We start from the raw sequence: 19,365 nt of genomic DNA on the forward strand, positions 1-19,365 counted from the left end.
CCACCATCATAACTCTCTACTGGAGAAAAAATTCTGAAGATATCCAACTGCGAACTTCTTACCATCCTCTGCATCAACCAGTGTGACAGCCATCTTGGCAATGTTTCCAAGTAGGGCATAGGAGGGACTGACAAGCTCTATGTAGAAGGTTTCAGGGCCTTCAAAGATGGAGTCATCGTTGATAATGATGGTGCATGTTTTGGAATCTTGCCACTCATCAAACTGAACCTACAATAAACATAGTAATATTAAATACTATTTACCATAACAATTGCAAAGATTATTGAACAAAGGCTTAGAAAAGATTAAAGATCATACAAATTAATATCTTCATCCTTTCATTCAACATCTCTTGCGAGGAATGATCACTGACCTGTCCTGAGTGTTCAATGAAATCCTTCTCTCCTGGCTTAGCCCCAATCATCAGAGATGTAGAAGAGCCAGGTATGGTCTTGCAGGTCACAATGGAGTACTGGAACACAGAGCAACAAGGCCTCAAACAATGGTGAGAGTGAGTGCAGCCATAGAATTATATTTTGTTAAAACTAGTCCTGAGGACTAGTGGAAATGTAATTTCACTAGTCTTTAAAGTCTTCAGCTAGTCCTGCTTGAGTTAGACAAAAATGTTTACTGTGTTTACATATCTGTCAGTTTTATTCAGTTCCAATTTGTAGCAAAATTGAAGCATTGAGAACTGGTTCAGAATTACAGCCCTCAGATGCTACCAGTCAATGAGGATACTGTCAATTGATTTTTACTGGATGTTACGATAAGAATGGGGAAATGGTGACACATCTTGCACTGGAATTTCCACGGCACAGGGTTCCATAGATGATCCTCTCAATAATGAGTCAGAATGAACGGAATGGTTTTGACAGTTTCTTTCTACAGAATCACAAAAACCTTTTCCTCTCATGGCAGCCATTTCATCCATTCCTTTTACATCTTTTAGGATCCACTTTGCTATGCAGGTGACTGAGCATTCTATACTTAGCTTGATGGAGCTAATCTCTATTGACAATTGGGTAAGTGGGTAAGATGATCATTTCCACATGGAATTAGTTCTATCCAGGACAAATATTGCCAAACTGAGCACATGCATATGGAACACATTTTCACTGATGCAAGGAAATCAACTTTCTTATTTAATGTCCAGATTTACATTAATAAATCACGCTTAGGAAACATTTTCACTGGGACATTTATACCAGACCTAAAACACTTGAAAATGAGTGGAAACAAAATCCCTGGTCATGGAAAAGAATTTCAGGTAAAAATTGTGCCATGGTAATAATTTGCCAAGAGAAAATAGTACAAAGGAACATTTTCACTACAGGGACAGAAACCCTTCGACATTATTTGTTGTCCTTGGAATAGCTGCCAGTGATGAACATGACCCACCTGCTTGAGATTGCCAACTCGTGTGACTGGGACCTGAATCAGTCCCTCCGTCTCTGACACGTTCATCAGGGGATGCTGGAAGCTGATCACTGACCACATGATGTGGAACACGTTGCCAGGGACCACATTGGGCTTGGCATCCATCAGGTCAAAGGTGAAGCTGTCCTGATACCCAGTAGTCTGGTCAGTCAAGACGTACCTAACTCTGCCAGTGTCAATGTCATCTGGATAACAGAGGAGAAGTGTGTGAGTAGTGTTTCACTCAGCTGTGCTATCATTTGTGGGATCCTGAATGAACACATCAAGAATTGGTTCATGCAGTGACCAGTACTGTTATTCTAATTAATAAACACACAAACCTTTTTACAACTAACCAAAGGATTTATCTAGCATTCTGATGAACTGCCTTTGGAAAGCCAACTTGGAAAAAATTGTCTTCAGGGGTCTTTTAAGATTGTATATTGACTAAACATTAAAGCCTCTTCTCTATTGGCCCTGTTATCGGTGAAATACAAGTCACCTTTACACAACCATCACATTAGTTTTAACTCTAAGGTATAGATGTAAACATGACATTGGAACTTCTCCATTCTTAATTTGGGAATTTTTACTGACATTCACTGTTGACTTGGGGCCAAATATCAGCCTCTGAGCAGGTCTGAATAAAAAACTGTACCCCCATTGCAAATAAGCAACAGCATATGTACCAGTTCCAACACTGAAAAGTGTTAACATGTCCAGTTACATACAAGGTTCTACAATTAACTTGAACAAGTCAAAGATGGGTCATTGACTCCATCTGAATTATTTACACAGGACACACAGAACAATGGTGCTACACTTACTATTGATATCTTAAACAAACTTAGAGTCATAATCCTTTCTTAAGAGGAGATGACAGAAAGATTATAATTTCTTCAAATAAGAAAAGAGTTTATACAGGTGAAGGTTTTCTAGATATCCTCCATCACTTCCAAGTTATCCTGTCATGACAAGATTCTCTACATATATACTACTCAAAAGATGTTAAAGAACACCTGAATATTTCATATGACAATAGTAAATCTGTTCCTTCACTTCTTTTGAATAGTATAGTTTGCTTCCAGTCCAACTCCTCAATTACCCTGTGTGAAGGATCCCAGTGCGCCCCCTGGATTGGCGGTGTACTCAAGGCGTCCATGTTTGGGGGACTTCTTGATGACATACACGATGTTCTCCACAAGGGAGTCCTCATCTGTTGACTTCAACTCTCTGCTGGTGATAAGGTTGGACACCTGCAATAGCAGCAACATTGTGTCATTAAGGGACTACACTACAATTACACATATGTGCCTGTGTTCACTATATTAAACTTTTTGACTTTATTAGCATTGATAAAGAATGTAAACACACATTAGTAAAAAAAATGTATGTTTCATTTATATTACAGCAGCAGAATAATTTGGTACTGCTGAAATGAAACAATATCTGTCATGGTAGGGTTGATCAACCATATCAGAGGTGGATCAAAGATTTAAAAAAATGGGGTGCACATAATACCCAAGTCACAAAATGATTTGCTGAGGATGCAGGTAACCTCTAAGGTATCTTAAAAAAGGGTGGTGCACATCCCTGCACCACCCTCTGGATCCGCCAGTGCACATCAATCATTACCAAGGATATCACATTGTTATTCGGACTGTGCTAGCAGGCATTATGTCCTGAGCAGCATCTCACCTCTGACCCGGAGAACTCCAGGAACTGCAAACCCACGTTGGTCTCCAGGATGGGACTGCCATCATCAAGGGCCAGTACATTGATCTCAAAGTCCTGAAATATGACAGTTTGTCATTTTCACAATATTCTTCACATACATACATACAGTTAATAAAGATTTCAGGTGTTTGCAGCAATAATGAGGTTGTAACAACTCCAGCACATGTGTTGCTAATACCTTAAATTGTGGATAATACTACCCAACAAATTAAAAATTTCAACAAAGTAACGAAGTAGCTTGTTACAAGTACATGTCTTCACTACAAGGCTCTCCTCCCACCATCAGCAACATGGCCTACATGTGGGGTACTGATACAAGATGTACCTATACGTCCTCCCAGCTAAACTCTACCTGTGGAGTAGTGATATAAGTGATATGTCCTTCCTGTGGAGTAGTGATATTAGTGATATGTCCTACCAGTGGGGTAGTGATATTAGTGATATGTCCTACCTTTGGAGTAGTGCTATTAGTGTTATGGCCTACCTGTGGAGTAGTCATATTAGTGATATGTGCTACCAGTGGGGTAATGATATTAGTGATATGTCCTACCTGTGGAGTAGTGCTTTTAGAGTTATGGCCTACCTGTGGAGTAGTGATATTAGTGATATGTCCTACCGGTGGGGTAGTGATATTAGTGATATGTCCTACCTTTGGAGTAGTGCTATTAGTGTTATGGCCTACCTGTGGAGTAGTGATATTAGTGATGTGTCCTACCTGTGGAGTAGTGACAGGCTCAGTAATTTCGGCTTGGTCTCCCAGCATGACAAACTTGTCGTTAGTGCCGTCACTGACAACAAAAGAGAAGTTGTCTTCCAGTGTCTCACTGCCATCATGCTTGTAGCTGATCCTGTTTTCGTATATGTCCTCCATGCTGAACTTGTCCGTCGACTCAAATATCTCCTCCCTTGTTGCCATGTCAACTGTGCCATGAACAGGGGGTTGCACGATTTTGAAGATCACCTCACTTTCCTGTGATGTATATTTAAAACATTGAGATACTTGTGGATTTCTTACTAAACATAGGCTATAATATCAAAACTTGCACCAGATTTGAATTTATCATCTTGGGACAACTGCTTAACATTTTGCAATCATGTCTTATATTGAAAATCTGACAACTAAAATGAAATATTGCTGATCGTGGCATAGGCATATTAGTATTTGGTCAGTAGACATGGCATAAGAATCATCTACCTTAGTATCATCATCCGTAGCCTTGAGATCAAACTCTGTGATGAGTTTCCTGACACCCTCTTGAGCAGAGAGCCCCCTATTGGTGACCATCGGCAGGGCATCATCCACAGGGGAGATGGTGATGTAGAAGGTCTTCACCATCTGGGCAAACCACAACATCGTCAACTTATCACAGTCCACAGAGACAAAACATGTCCTAATCTCAGGTCACAACGAACATCATGCTGTTACAATACCTGGTACCTACATTTTTGCTTTCATTTCCTGCCAGTGTCATCACATAATATTCCAAATGAAGGGGCACTCTGTTTTGCAAACAAAATTTGATATAACTGAATATTAGGATATGTCAATGTAACTGATGCTTCCATATATTTCAGATAATATTTTTTTCTGACAGAGCAGAGTTTGTGCATGTCTTACAGTGTTGGCTCCGTCAGTAACAGAGAAGGCAAACTTGTCCATGTAGACCTCCAGGGGGCTGGTGTGGACATACACCACACTACGGGCAGCCAGGTCAGCCTGGCTGAACTCGGTCACTGGAACACCTGGTGTCACAAGAGAGTGCATGTCAGAAAGTATATATCTCTTTAGGATACAAACTGTGTAAACCATAGACACCTGGTGTCTGAAGAGAGAGCATGTCAGACAGCATGTCTCATTTATAAAAGTATCATGATACAGCTTATGTTTACTTACAATATATGATTTAAAAGTATAATTATGATGTAGCTTATGATCTCAGGCTTCACAAACTTAACTGTATACCTGTCGTACAATATAGTCCCACACAAAAAGTGTACATATTTAACAGTCATTTCACTAGCTACCGGTAATTTCTACTGTCCAGTGTCCACATGACACATTGAGTGAGTGAGTGAGTATGGTTTTACGCCTCTTTTAGCAATATTTGCCCTCAATATCACGGTGGGGAACACCAAAAATGGGCTTCACACATTGTACCCATGTCGGGAATCGAACCTGGGTCTTTGGCATGACGAACGAACGCCCCAGACACATTGAGAAAACTTGACAAGAATTTACATGAAGACAAGTTATATTATAAATCTACTGTACAACTCCTCTGATGCCCCCTTACCTCGCTCTCCTGTCAGCTCCAAGTGCCCCAGACTGGGCCCCTCGAAGATGGTGTACTTGAGACTCCCAGGCTCAGAGTCGGCGTCTGTGTAGGAGAGGAAGGCTGTGGAGATCTTCTTCCTGCGGCCCTCCTGCACGGTCAGCTCCTTGTTCACCTGCTCCACTGGGGGCTGCCGGTCCTCTGTAACACACACCAAAGGTGACAACAGGAAAACTCAAACCATCTTAAATGTTCATGCCAAAATATCTTTTCTTTGGACCAATCCTGTTTTGTTTGTTAGATTTGTTGATGTTAAATGCCAGATTCAGCAATATTGCAGCTATATGATGACAGTCTAAATAAGCAGCCTGACAATCATGAGATTGACATCATAAATAGCTGGTTGTGTTTGTTATGTTTGTTAATGTTTAACACCAAATTCAGCAATATTCCAGCTATATGATGACAGTCTGTGAGTAATTGAGACTGGACCAAATTTCCAGAGATTGACATCATGATTATCGATGTACACAATTGGAATACGATGATATTCATCAACCAAATCATCGAGCCTGACCCCATTAGTTGTCTATTAAACAAGCATGGATTGCTGAAGACCCATTCTAAACCAGATCTTCATGGGGATTTTGCATGAGTGAGTGAATGGGAAAGTTAAATGAATTTGTAAGGAAATGAGCATCTGTATAGTTTCTAATCACTTCTTGGGCTACACTCAATAAAGTGTGGATTGGGGATTAGCAAAAGACAAACATGAATATAATTGCAACATTCTTACCAAATATACATCTACTTTACTGTATAAGCTGGATAAAAGTACATCATTCATACCTAGCACAGTGATGTAGAAATCTTGGTCGATGAGCTCATTGCCCTCTGGGTCTGACAATTTGAACTTGAAGATGATGTTCCCCGTGGGATCACCAAGCTCATGGCTGTACAGGATATAGCCTGGAACACAACCACATGGATATTTCAGAACAGCACTAAGAAATTCAGTTTAGCCTAATGTCCTCCCCTCTTGAAATGGAATCACAAAATATTGCGATGATTTATTAATATTACATATATAACTGCTCGCAGTCACCTGACAGTTGATTGTTACCCAGATTGTAACCATGTGATCAAAACTCAATGATCATGATTATCACAAAAAAATGGACATTTTTTTTGCAAAAGCGACCATTGCAATTTTGGTCAATTCTACAAGTAATATTCCTTATCAGCAGAATGGCTTCTTTTCACTTATAAATATTACCACACATGAAGCGTTAATAATAATAATAATTTATGCATTTGTATAAGCGCAGCATTCACTGTGCATAAGTGCTCTGTGCGCTACAATGAAACTTATAGTCAGTGGGAGTGTTTTTTGAACAGGTGGGTCTTGATGAGTTTTTTGAAGCAAGAGAGTGATGAGGAAGCGTTCTTCGTTAATTATTTACTGCAATATTTCATGATTCCAATTCAAGTGGTGAGGATAGTGCAAAATCAGACTTCAAGCTAAACTTGATAGACACAGAGTCATCAAATGGAGAGATAATACCGATCTGTTTGCTCGAAAAGTCAATATATAAACTCAGAATTTCTGCTGCTCATTTCTGCTATTAAAAGATATTTACAATTATCAAAGTAACAATATAGACCACTAAAATGGCACTACCTTCCTACACACCTCTCACCATCATGTTTGAATTACATATGTAAGAGGTTTGAATTAAATCCTTCCTGTACAGTTAGCGTTACACATTTTACAACGATCCATACCATTATCAATGTCCGCTTGGGTGAAGGACCTGGCCCTGCCCCCTGAAGACAGCCGATACTGGGTCCCGCCCTTCTTGTACAACAGGTGCCCCGCACTGGGGTCTCGCCGTAGGGTGTAAATGATGGCAGCATCGTCACTGTCAACATCAGTTGCCTTCAGGATGTGGGGCCTTAGGGGGGTGGTAGAGCCTGAGTTCAGAAGTGAAAAGAAGGAATTAAATAATATGTTCCTGAGCTTGTACAAAGATTAGGCAAGAGGGATTCAGATTTAGAAAATGATAAGGTTCAATCATGTATATTTGACTTCCTTGTGAAATTCCTTGTTATCAGTGGGTGTACAGTGAAACCTCTTTAATGAGGACCTCGTTAGTCCACAGACTCGACTTCCAGACAATTACTTTAGGGAACATAACATGTTTCAGCGTGACATACATGTATATACCAATGATTAGTTAATCCAGAAAAGCAATAATCTGGTTGATTTTACAGATGGATACGATACCATCTGGATTAACTGGATGTTCACTGTATCAGATAACGCATTCTCAAAACAAAAATATTGGAAACAGTTCGCCCAAGAACTAATTAAACTGACCAAAACAGTCAAAGCAGTGCCTCTTCATAGTACTGATTTTACCATAATTCTGTGTTTAGGGCTGCTGGTTATGCATTCCCTCCTACCTGACTGTATCCTGAGGCCTCTGTTGATGGTCATCCTGGGCGTCTCATCATTGATCAAGCCAATGATGACATTCAGAGACTTGGTGTCATTGAAGTCCCCATCGGAGAGATAGAGGGTGAACATGTCTGTCATCGCCTCTGTGTCGTCATGGGTATAGACAATCAGCTCATTTAGGATATCCTGGAAATACAACAATAAAGAGAATAGAGAAACAAAAGAAAACAATTATGGATAGGTTCATCAAATGTTACTTTAAACATGTTAGAAATAAGGTAACAGTATTTCAAAGGGATTCATTCTTTTAGCATAAAACTTTGCAGGTATGAAAGTTATGCAACAATGTTTCAATATAATTCCTTATCATACACCTCCATGTCAGAATGATGAGATCTGACTGGTTCATGTGATCTTGATAAAAATACTATGTATTCCGCCTTAGAGGGAAATAAATTCATCAGCAGAAGAATAAATCCCTTATACCCCGCCATGAACAAGACAGGCTGCACATGGATTTCTGAGAGGGAGAATAAATCCCTTATACCCCACTTCGAAGCAAAAAGCTGCATGCTTTTTCCGAGTCAGTGAAAGTCACGTGACATAGGACAAGCTCAATCGAACAGCTGTTTTTTAATTCTTTTACAATGTCATATTAAAACATGTCGGTAAGATAAATTTGTTGTAGCAGTATCACTCGGGGTACAAGTGGTTCTATGCATCCCTTATTAGTTTTTATTACCACAAGCCTGTATATATTATGGTTTTACCAGGTACTGTTTTGTCCATACCTCGTATGAGAAGATGGCTCCATCTGGCAAAGCCATAGCATTAAAAGGTTGCTCGTTTGGTAGTTCCTTTACTCTCAATGCCCCTGCAATTATCAGACAAATCATGACATAAGGTACTTAGACATATAGAGCTCTGCTCAGTTGGAGAAACAATACTGAAACATAACCTCAGGTCTGTGAATGTTGTGAATGACAAAACATTGTGCCAGTAGTCAGGCACTCTCACATATTGAATCAAACATATTGGAAAACAGTGCAACAGGGCTGGAGGGATCGGTCAAGACCAGTGTACATGTTTAAAAATATTATATTTAAATACAAAACAAATGGGACAGTTGGCAGCTATGCAAGTGGGATTTAAGGTGATGAAAATAATATTTCCAGAAGGTCCTGTGGTCCTGAATGAATCTATTGTGCAGATATTTATGTGCAATAGAGTGTACTACTGACAAGTCCAAACTAACCATGTGATGGGGGAATCTGCAGGGTGAAGAAGAGATCCTCTGGGGCTGTGTCGATGTCGATGACGTACATGGAAGCGTTGGTGAGAGTAACGGCCTTCCCTTCCTGGACAAACAGCTGCTCAGTGATGATGTGAGGCTGCTCATCATTCACAAGCTGCGGGGAACACAGAGGGTAATGATGCAAGTGTTCCCAGTCATCAAAGCATGGTGATAATTTCAGTACAGTGTCAAACATAGACAGATTGATACAACATAATATATCTGTGTCTTTGTTTTTCAGTATGAAATACCCAGGTTTCGCGTGTGTGTGTGTGTGTGAGTGTGTGTGTGTGTGTGCATGTGCGTGTGCGTGTGCGTGCATGCAGCTGTCTGTATGCATGGATTTGAGGTGAAATTGGTTTTAACATCTCATTCAAGATTATTGCACTTATATGACCCGGACATGACCCCTGGACACTCACAGTAATGGAGATGTTGAACCTCTGTTGTGGTGAGACATTGACGCCATCACTGACGTAGAAGAGGAAGTTGTCCCACACTGGCTCCTTGTTCTTGTGGTCCTTCTGGCTGTAGTAGACATGACCATCCACCAAGTCCTGGACAGTGAAAGACTTCACCACATGCACGGGGTGACTTTCTGATCCCTCAACTGGTGGACAAATAGGACAATGTGTCTATAGTAACACCATGAAAGACTTCTCTACACGCCCAAGATGACTCTCAGATCCCTCAACTGGTGGACAAATAGGACAATGTGTCTATAGTAACGCTATGAAGGACTTCTTTACACGGCCGGGATGACTCTCAGATCCCTCAACTGGTGGACAAATAGGACAATGTGTCTATAGTAACACCATGAAAGACTTCTCTACACGCCCAAGATGACTCTCAGATCCCTCAACTGGTGGACAAATAGGACAATGTGTCTATAGTAACGCTATGAAGGACTTCTTTACACGGCCGGGATGACTCTCAGATCCCTCAACTGGTGGACAAATAGGACAATGTGTCTATAGTAACACCATGAAAGACTTCTCTACACGCCCAAGATGACTCTCAGATCCCTCAACTGGTGGACAAATAGGACAATGTGTCTATAGTAACGCTATGAAGGACTTCTTTACACGGCCGGGATGACTCTCAGATCCCTCAACTGGTGGACAAATAGGACAATGTGTCTATAGTAACACCATGAAAGACTTCTCTACACGCCCAAGATGACTCTCAGATCCCTCAACTGGTGGACAAATAGGACAATGTGTCTATAGTAACGCTAAGAAGGACTTCTCTACACAGCCAGGGTGACTCTCAGAGTGGAGAAAAACTTCATACAAGGCTTTAGCATATATTTTCCAATAACACCATCTCACCTTCTTCCCAAAAAATCTCATATGGATTCAAAATTTGACTGACAAGACAACTAATTTCCCTGGTTCATAATTTCAAATGAAAGAGCTCTGCTAGTAGAGTGTCTATGGGTATGTTAAGACTAATCTCCCCATGAAATATAGCAAGTACACAGTTTTACTGTGACAGTCATACCTGGCTTTGTGTTGAGGATGTCCCCAAAGCTTGGTGGAGACTCGATGGTGACCATGAGGGAGGCCAGAGGGCTGTCTACATCCAACACCTTGATGGAATCCACAGTGAGCAGGACACGCCCACCTTCTTGCACCTGTAACACACACAGTGTCTTTGTTAGTCTTGCTCTAATGCTGTACAAGAGAAACCCCATGTAATGCATGTTATTGATCTTGGTAATTTATGTTTTGTTTGTTGTTTAATGCCACACTTGCAATATTCTAGCTATAAGGTGGCGGACTGTAGGTAATCAAGTAAGGACCAGACAAGCCAGTGATTGATATTGTGAGCAACGATCAATGCCGTGGGGGTATGATGATACAATATCAACAAAGTCTCCAAGGCTGACCATCCAATTCAATAAGTCGCCTCTTATGACCTGCATAGGTTGCTGGGAAGCTGTTCTAACCCGACATCACCACAGGGGCGGTAATTAGCAACAACTGATTTATCACCAAAAAAAGAAGCTGATAAATTGTTGATCAGTTCAGATCTAATTGTCATAGTGAGTTACAGACTTATATCAGTCTTTGTGCGAAGTTTCATATCCCAAAGTGAATGATGTGGGATGCCATTTAAGCCAGGAAATTTTCCAGTCCAGTTTCAAAACTTTTTTTTTCAAAACTCACTCAAGTTTTATTACAAAGAACAAACTAGCAGTTTATGCGTACAATGATAACAGAAAGACCCACGTTCACAATGGGCATTAATTACAAAGCCTATGAACCCAATTTAGAAATGGACCCCAGTTCATAGAGTTCATGGTCCCCCATCTAATGATAGTGCATGCTGGGTGCATCACCTTAAGGTCTGGCCCAACAGAAACCAGTGGCGACTGGTTGTCTGTCGGAGTGATGAGGACAGAGAGTACTTGGCTTGGCAGCAGGTTCCGACTCGAGTCTGTGATGTTGAAGTACACCAGTTCTGTGAGGGACCTACTCCCTATCTCCTCAACACTCTTATAGCTGAAGTACAACCATTTAAGAAATAATTAAATTTCACCAAGATTGTTGAATTTACTTAATTGTTGAATGTCATCTTTAAGAATAAGGAGCCAAATATGCTGTCTGTATCCATTCAACATTGTGCATGTGCATGAACAGTTTGTGTTTCTTACGTTAAACGTCCATTGTTGATGTCGTCTTGGGAGAATCCTCCTCCAACCCTGAGTGGAATGTTATTGAGGAGTAGTCTCCCCTGGGCTGTCTCACTGCTGAGGATAATGTAGATTCCTTCATCATACTCATCACTGTCGCCAAATGCCAGATCGTCTCGCGTGATGGTCACAGTGCCACCTGGTGGACAGATCAACTTTCACATGTGCCATAAAGAGATTGAAAGATTCACATCACAATATTTACATTAAATCTAGAGAGAGTATGATTTGACACTTTTTGTTTTACTGGTCAAGAAAAGGAATTTTAACCACAATAATCTTCACAGAATTTATGAGTTTCATGCACTGCTCAAACAGGGAGACCAAGAACCTAAGCGTGGAGCTAGTTCATTGAACCAGCAGAAGAGAAGTAGCCACACGTATAGAGAGACAATTTTCGGCTAGGAGAATCAAAGTATTCAGCACAGACTGATGCTGCATAACAGTTTATGATAAAAGCATGAAGATCACTGAAAGAGGCACACACTCCCTACCTTCGGACACATTGACGTGACAAGATGCGGATGTGAGCATGTACGGGGCTGCCTTGTCCACCTTGAGGACCTCCATTTTGATGGTGGAGGTGGCCTTGTGTTTGCCGTCTGACACAGACACAAGGAACTTGTCTGTGAGGGGGAACTCAGTGCCGTCATGCACGTATTGGATCAGGCTGCCTTGCAGGTCCCCGTAGGAGAAGCCATCACCTGGACCACATGGACAGTTTCTGTGTCACTACTCAAAGATCATGATCTATATGCAGCTAATTTCTAGTTCTTCTTTGTCTTTACAATCACAAAGAATTGTTCATAAATTCTAAAGGCCTACAAAACTCTCTTGATTAAAATCTGTCGTTATATTTTCATATTAGGATTTTCATGTCGGATTTCATTTGATCAAAAAAGTAAAATAATTTACCCCTAAGAGTGAATGAGTATGGTTTTATGCCACTTTTAGCAATATTCCAGCAATATTCCAGGGACACCAGAAATGTGTTTCACACATTGTACCCATGTCAGGAATCGAACCCGGGTCTTCGGCGTGACAAGCGAACGCCTTAACCACTAGGCTCCCCAACCGCCCCTTACCCCTAAGAGAAGCTTGACATGAGCAAGTGAGTGAGTTGGGTTTAACACTGCTTGGAACACAGAATGTAAGTTATATTACGGTGTGTCAACCGAATATGGGAGAAAATCCAGAAAAGATTCTGGTCTAAGATGCTTACCAGTTGGGTGAAACCCTAGGTCACAGGTATGGTGCTGATAATAATTATGGTGGTTTGGGACTTAAATCTACAATCCTAGAAACCTGGCAACCCGTAGTGACACAAGAAGCGTGACATGAATCTACAAACTAAACCTTGGCCAGAACTTCATACTGACCTGCCCTGAGTGTCACCTTGCCCCCATTGGTGTCCCTCTCCAGTCGGCCATGAGTTGGGGCCTGTGTGATGGCGACCACGAGGTTCTCCACCTTGGTGTCGGCATCAGATATCTCGAGGGTTGAACCCACAGGAACCAGCCCACCCTGGGCAACTGTAACCTCTGCGTTGGGCACACGGAAGCGAGGGGCTGCATTATTCACTGGCTTGATTGTTATCGTAAACTTCTGCTCAGGAAGACGTCTCTCTCTGCCGCCATCAGTGACTGGCAACAAACACATTGAAAGTACTTGTACAAAAATCTTGAGAACACATCTTACTACCTTTTTAACTACTTGCTAAACCTTGTTGATCATAAATTCAACATTATTCAATATCCTTGTATTGGTGGTACAGACTTTTTTCATAAATTGAAGAGTTCGCAAATGTGTTCTGAACATTAACCTAATTCCCACAGTATCATTTCATTCAGCCTTAACAGATTGTAGATCTGCAACAAATGATCCCATATATATAAACAAACACAATTACGTTAATTATGACATTATTGGGAATGACCACTGATTGACCTATCTAGTAAAAAATATCATATAAGCAATGAATTGCTTATGTTATTGTCTTTTTTTAATACACATCTTGTATCATGTCATTTCAAAATGTTTGTTTGTTTGTTGTTTAACTCCGCACTCAGCAATATTCCAGCTATATGACAGCGGTCTGTAAATAATCAAATCTTGACTAGACAATTAAGTGATTGACATCATGAGCAGACAGCCTGACCACCCGATTCCGTTAGTTGCCTCTTGCAACGAGCATAGTCATCTTTTACGTCAAGCATGGGTTTCACAATGTGATATATGTAACATTATATATAGTTTCATGAACACATACAATTCAATAGGACAGCACCAAGAAGAAGTGCTTCATAGGCCATGACACCATGCTACTCACCAACAAAGCTGAATGTGACCTTCTTGACTGTGAGGCCCACATCAGTATCAGGAGGCCTGTAGATAATCCTGTTGTTGTTGACATCATCCTGGGAGAAGCGCAGGACAGGTTTGAAGGGGGTGTCAATGTGTTCCAGCATACCCTCCCCCTCCCCAAGCAGTGTGGTGATGGCGTAGATGACGTCAGTGGGACTCGTGTCCGCATCCTCGTACAGGAGACTGTCCGATCTCACGGGCACAATCTGGTTCTCCAACACCTAAGGAAGAAAAAGACAAATCAAATATTGATTCACTTTGAATCTGTTCAGTTCAAAACTTGTACATTCTTTTTATATAGGATGACTGAAAGTCAGATGTAGGAATGTATCCATTTTTATGTCACTTTTCCATGTTGGATACCATGCTCAAAGTGCACAGAGACAAAAACAAAAATCGGTCAAAGGCTTGGCGGAAGAGATGGATCCTGAGGGGAGTCCTGAAGACAGAGTTGGTTGCAGAGTTGTGAATTTCGAGAGGAAGATTGTTCCACTGATAGGCTGCTGCTTAAGAGGAAGACGGCTCTCCATAACTACGAAGTTTAACTTGCGACGGAAGATTTAGAAGTTGCAACTCTGAACGGAGAGATATGGATGGAGTGTAGGGTGGAAGAAGGTCACAGAGATATGATGGATCTCTTTGAGAGTGGCACTTATAGGCAATAAATAGAAGTTCAAAGTTGTTGTGTTCTTGTACAGGAAGCCAATGGATTATGTATACTATCAAACAAAGACCCTTTTCATAGAAGGCAAACACAGTGACCGCAGAGCACACACAGAGCTCACTTCATGTTAAATCATCATGACTCATCATTCAACATAATACTCAGTGATAATGTTATTTCTGTTGTTTCTTTATCAAGGGGTATGTAAATAGTATAATTAAATAAGACATTTTTTTCATCACCGCATGCATGAAGTTGACCAACTGGTCATGGCTCAAGAACCAACATACACCCCACCTCCCCCATATTCTTGGGCTACTCCCGTGGGGTGTCTTCTACTCACAGTCATCCCAAGCTGGATCCCAGGGGCCAGAGTGGGGCCAGACAGTTCCTCCACCACAGCCTGGGCAATGACGGTCACATGGAAGCTCTGCTCCTTCAAAATGTTGGGGGGCGCTGCTGTGTCGGCCACCTGGAGGAGAAGCATTTCTCCGAAACCTTTTGCTACACAATAATCCTTGCTGTTCTATTTTGTTCTTCCTATTTCAGGGTCAGTTGGGTAGCCTAGTGGTTAAAGCATTCGCTTGTCACGCCGAAGACCCGGGTTGGACTCCCAACATGGGTACAATGTGTGAAGCCCACTTCGGGTTTTCCCCACCGCGATTTTGCAGGAATATTGCTAAAAACGGTGTAAAACAATACTCACTCACTCTTCTTATTTCATAAGTAGTATATAGCTAGCCATGACATTTTATCATCTAGATTTTGAGTGAACTGAATGCTGATATTCTACATGGTGCAGGACTGCATCAGCTAAACACATCATCAACCTGGCGTTAGGGTAATACAGGGCATGAGTTGGAGGACAGTAAAGGACTACCAGTCTATTCTGTATCACAAATTACACATAATAACAAGAAGACTATCACAAAAACAGGAGTTACAGTGGTCCAAGAATCATGACTGCAATGTACAAATGGACAAGCCTGTCTTCCTTGATGGTCTAATGAACCTTGTATCGGCATCCATTGTGGGCATACAATCCCCATCTTAGCTCTCATGGCAAGCCTCCGGGACCTATTCATCTGGGATGCCCACAGTACAGGACCTCACAGAAGGAACTTATGAGATATGGATAAACTGTTTATAGACAATGGAAAGTATGAAGAATAAAAGTTAACACGGCTGACAGAATGGGGAAAACACAAAATCACAATACCAAAGTTTGAAATTTTGTACAAAACACAACTGACCTCAAATGTGAAGACATCCGAGGTTGTGCCACCCTTCAGATGCCTGTACCAGATGCGAGAATCATCAATATCTCTCTGCATGAACCGGTACATTTTGGCAGCCATCATACCATCCCCCACATCCTGCCACCCACGACCTGCACCGCTTGCTGGGATAGGCACGACCATGACAAGCTCACCTGTAGAAACAAAGGTAATGAAGAAGATGAATTTCCTCACTTTGTGGTTACGTGGGAGAAACATATATCCCACCACTGAACAATAATATCTGAAAACTCCCAAGCAAATACAATACTTGGATCAGTCGAGATTTTAAAGAAAATAATGAAACTCTGTGGTATCCATTCTATCATATATTTAAAGCCAATTTTGCCAAAAAAATCTGAAAATATTTTCATTTAAGTCCAGAGAGTACAGACAGTGTGAGTACCATGTTTGGGGTTGTTGACAGATGGTATGAGTGTATAGATGAGGTCGCCTGTCCGGACGTTATCAATGTCCATGGCCTGAGCTTGCAGCATCTCCTTGGAGAGCTGAACCATCTCCCTGGACACCACCTGGGTTCCCCGGTTGTTGATCAGTACTGGCAGGCGGCTATTCTGTGAGTTAAAACATGACATGAAAAACTACTTTTTAATGTCTGTTACCAGATGAAGATGACAGGTGTGTCCATTAAGGCTGGGACGGGAAACTCGGGTACTTGGGTCGAGTGGGTCCTGACTTGGACCCGGGTACCCACAGGACTACCCGGACCCGTGGTTAGACATGTGATATATTGTTTAATGTTTAATAAAAATTATCTAAAAGTCTATGGTTACACTATAAGTCACTAATCTTCCCATTTCTTTTTGACAATGCACCCATTCCTTCTTACTTTTATATGTTTGAATAAAGATAAAACTTCAGTGTGTGCATGACCAGATTGTTTTACATGTGTATCTAAATACGTTTTGCCAGGGCTAAGGTCAAACTTTTCCATATCAGACAGTTTGTACCTATCTCTAAATATCTAAAGCGGGTACCCGGGTAGGGTCGGGTAATAAGGTGGTGGGTACCCGGGTAGTCAATTTGGACTCGTCCCGGCCCTAGTGTCCATATTTGGTGAATGATTGCTACGATGTTCACAGAGTGGGAGGAACGATAACAACTTCCACATTTTCCTGTCTGACACAAACTGTGAATGCAAGACGAAGGTATCATTTTAATAATAGGTTTGTATTTATGTCACTGAAGTTCATGCATGTGGGAGTGAAGTATATTTATTATGAAAATCAATTACTGATTGTGCAAATTGGTTTTTGTACCTTTTGTACCTTACTCTTGAGACCTACATCGGGTACCGGGTAGGGTCAGGTAATAGTTGGTCAGGTACCTGGGTAGTAAATTTGAACTCTCCCAGCTCTAACATTCCAGAAAATGATACAGTACTCTTACCTCTGCCCTGACATTGATATTGATGATGGTGTTGAGAATGCTGAAGTCATCAGACACCTGTAAAACCATCATGTCCGACACTGCTGTACTGTCACTGGAGTGCTCGTAGGCGATCGCCCCTGTACGCAGGTCTCGGAGGGAGAACTGGGTGACAGAAGCCTCTGTTCTGCGATCAACTAGACGACCTTGCAGGGGACCTGTACGCAAAACAAGAACAAGATAACGGTCTGTTTCGAAGTTCGATAAATGCAAATCTAATATGTAATTTGACTGTAGAAATTATTATTAAAAATATTCAAAGCTGATGAAAATTCTATAAGAAATTAGATTATAAGATAGAAAGTAATTTTTTTCCAAGTAATTTGGGGGAGCTGGTCTTCAAAGATGATACTGGAATGTAGCCATACTGGACAAACGTTTCTGTGAATGTAATTCATGTCCAAGTCATGATTATTGTTTCAATGGTCTTTTTACAAATATTTCATCCACAAATGCTTCCTTAAGTGAGACAAAAGCTTGCCCTTACCCTGCACCACTCTGATGGTGATGGTGTTCATGTCGCCAGATGTCTCGTAGTCCAGGACCTCCCTGTTGAGTACAGTCTTGCCCCCTCCAACCACCAGCAGGGCCTTGTTCAGCTTCTCACTCAAGGAAGAGGTGGGGAACGACTGCAGCTCAAGGTTCACCTGGTCACTGAACAGGGTGCCATCAGTGGCCTTCAGTACAACTTTGTCTGGAACATCATGTCAACAAGTTCAAGATAGTCATCAAGGTATACTTGAAGGCTGGAAGATATAACATGTGACCTAACTATGCTACAATGGAAATCCCACACATGAGCAGTACAGCATCTTGTACATACATTAAATGTAGCGTGCAGAACAATTTATTTGAGTAACCATTGCATAATGCACTTGGTTTATTACATAAAGCCAACACACTTGTCTACCAAGATAGCATGAGAGATACATACTGTTTGTTTGTTTGTTGCTTAACGCCACACTCAGCAATATTCCAGCTATATGATGGCGGTCTGTAAATTATCAAGTCTGGACCACACAATCCAGTGATTGACATTATGATCATTGATCCATGCAATTGGGATACAATGACATGCATCAACCAAGTCAGACAGCCTGACCACCTGATCCTGTTAGTCGCCTCTTACAACAAGCATAGTCACCTTTTACAGCAGACATGGGTTGCTGAAGACCTATTCTGAGATACATACTGACTGACGGTTTGTTGTTTAAAGCAACATTCAGCAATACTCCAGCTACTCGTATAGATTACATAAATAATCAAATCTGGATCAGATCAGATCTGAACATGGGATTGAGCAATGTCTCATGCCATTTGGGAATGTTGCCACACAATCAACAATGTCAGTGAGCCTGACCACTCAATACATTTAGCTGCCTAGTGTAACAGCATAGGTTGCTGGGGAACTGTTATAGCCTGGAAATTTTCAAGCACGGTTATGCATAGTGATGCATATCACAGAAGATTTGAACATCCTGTGTTTTCAAGAGGAAGAGAGCACATGATATGATTCATCTGGTCTTAAAAATCAAGTAATATTAGCAGAGACTTCCAAACATGGCTCTGAATGAACTTACCATGTTCAAAATAAAAGAGCTCCTGGGTCCCAGCTAGAGTCCTTGCGTTGTCCTATGGCATTTGAATCTAGGGACCTGGGTGCCGTTGTACAAAACAACCTTAACGCTACGACTGTCCTAAGTCTGTGTTAAGGTATGGGAGTTAAGAT

At 41.3% G+C, this 19,365-nt stretch overlaps 1 protein-coding gene across 1 annotated transcript in view; it reads right to left on the minus strand.

Annotated features, from left to right (window-relative positions):
- The window catches only part of LOC139467891 (extracellular matrix organizing protein FRAS1-like), a 127,682-nt gene that overhangs the window by 15,578 nt on the left and 92,739 nt on the right, over nucleotides 1-19,365 (minus strand). Inside the window, exons 23-48 of the mRNA XM_071249435.1 lie at nucleotides 18,124-18,330; nucleotides 17,598-17,794; nucleotides 16,594-16,762; nucleotides 16,164-16,342; nucleotides 15,254-15,382; nucleotides 14,212-14,467; nucleotides 13,262-13,525; nucleotides 12,377-12,586; nucleotides 11,844-12,021; nucleotides 11,529-11,691; nucleotides 10,688-10,820; nucleotides 9,607-9,794; nucleotides 9,146-9,299; nucleotides 8,682-8,764; nucleotides 7,896-8,076; nucleotides 7,215-7,403; nucleotides 6,279-6,398; nucleotides 5,451-5,630; nucleotides 4,775-4,899; nucleotides 4,352-4,492; nucleotides 3,872-4,126; nucleotides 3,118-3,210; nucleotides 2,525-2,675; nucleotides 1,402-1,625; nucleotides 374-472; nucleotides 63-228 (exon numbers count right to left, since the gene is read on the minus strand). Of these exons, the coding sequence (XP_071105536.1) occupies nucleotides 63-228; nucleotides 374-472; nucleotides 1,402-1,625; nucleotides 2,525-2,675; nucleotides 3,118-3,210; nucleotides 3,872-4,126; nucleotides 4,352-4,492; nucleotides 4,775-4,899; nucleotides 5,451-5,630; nucleotides 6,279-6,398; nucleotides 7,215-7,403; nucleotides 7,896-8,076; nucleotides 8,682-8,764; nucleotides 9,146-9,299; nucleotides 9,607-9,794; nucleotides 10,688-10,820; nucleotides 11,529-11,691; nucleotides 11,844-12,021; nucleotides 12,377-12,586; nucleotides 13,262-13,525; nucleotides 14,212-14,467; nucleotides 15,254-15,382; nucleotides 16,164-16,342; nucleotides 16,594-16,762; nucleotides 17,598-17,794; nucleotides 18,124-18,330 (4,434 nt within the window). The remainder of the gene's footprint in view (nucleotides 1-62; nucleotides 229-373; nucleotides 473-1,401; nucleotides 1,626-2,524; nucleotides 2,676-3,117; nucleotides 3,211-3,871; nucleotides 4,127-4,351; nucleotides 4,493-4,774; nucleotides 4,900-5,450; nucleotides 5,631-6,278; nucleotides 6,399-7,214; nucleotides 7,404-7,895; nucleotides 8,077-8,681; nucleotides 8,765-9,145; nucleotides 9,300-9,606; nucleotides 9,795-10,687; nucleotides 10,821-11,528; nucleotides 11,692-11,843; nucleotides 12,022-12,376; nucleotides 12,587-13,261; nucleotides 13,526-14,211; nucleotides 14,468-15,253; nucleotides 15,383-16,163; nucleotides 16,343-16,593; nucleotides 16,763-17,597; nucleotides 17,795-18,123; nucleotides 18,331-19,365) is intronic.

This window comes from Haliotis cracherodii, unplaced genomic scaffold (assembly GCF_022045235.1).
Source record: "Haliotis cracherodii isolate W230 unplaced genomic scaffold, xgHalCrac1.p SCAF_2, whole genome shotgun sequence".
Taxonomy (NCBI): Eukaryota; Metazoa; Mollusca; class Gastropoda; order Lepetellida; family Haliotidae; genus Haliotis; species Haliotis cracherodii.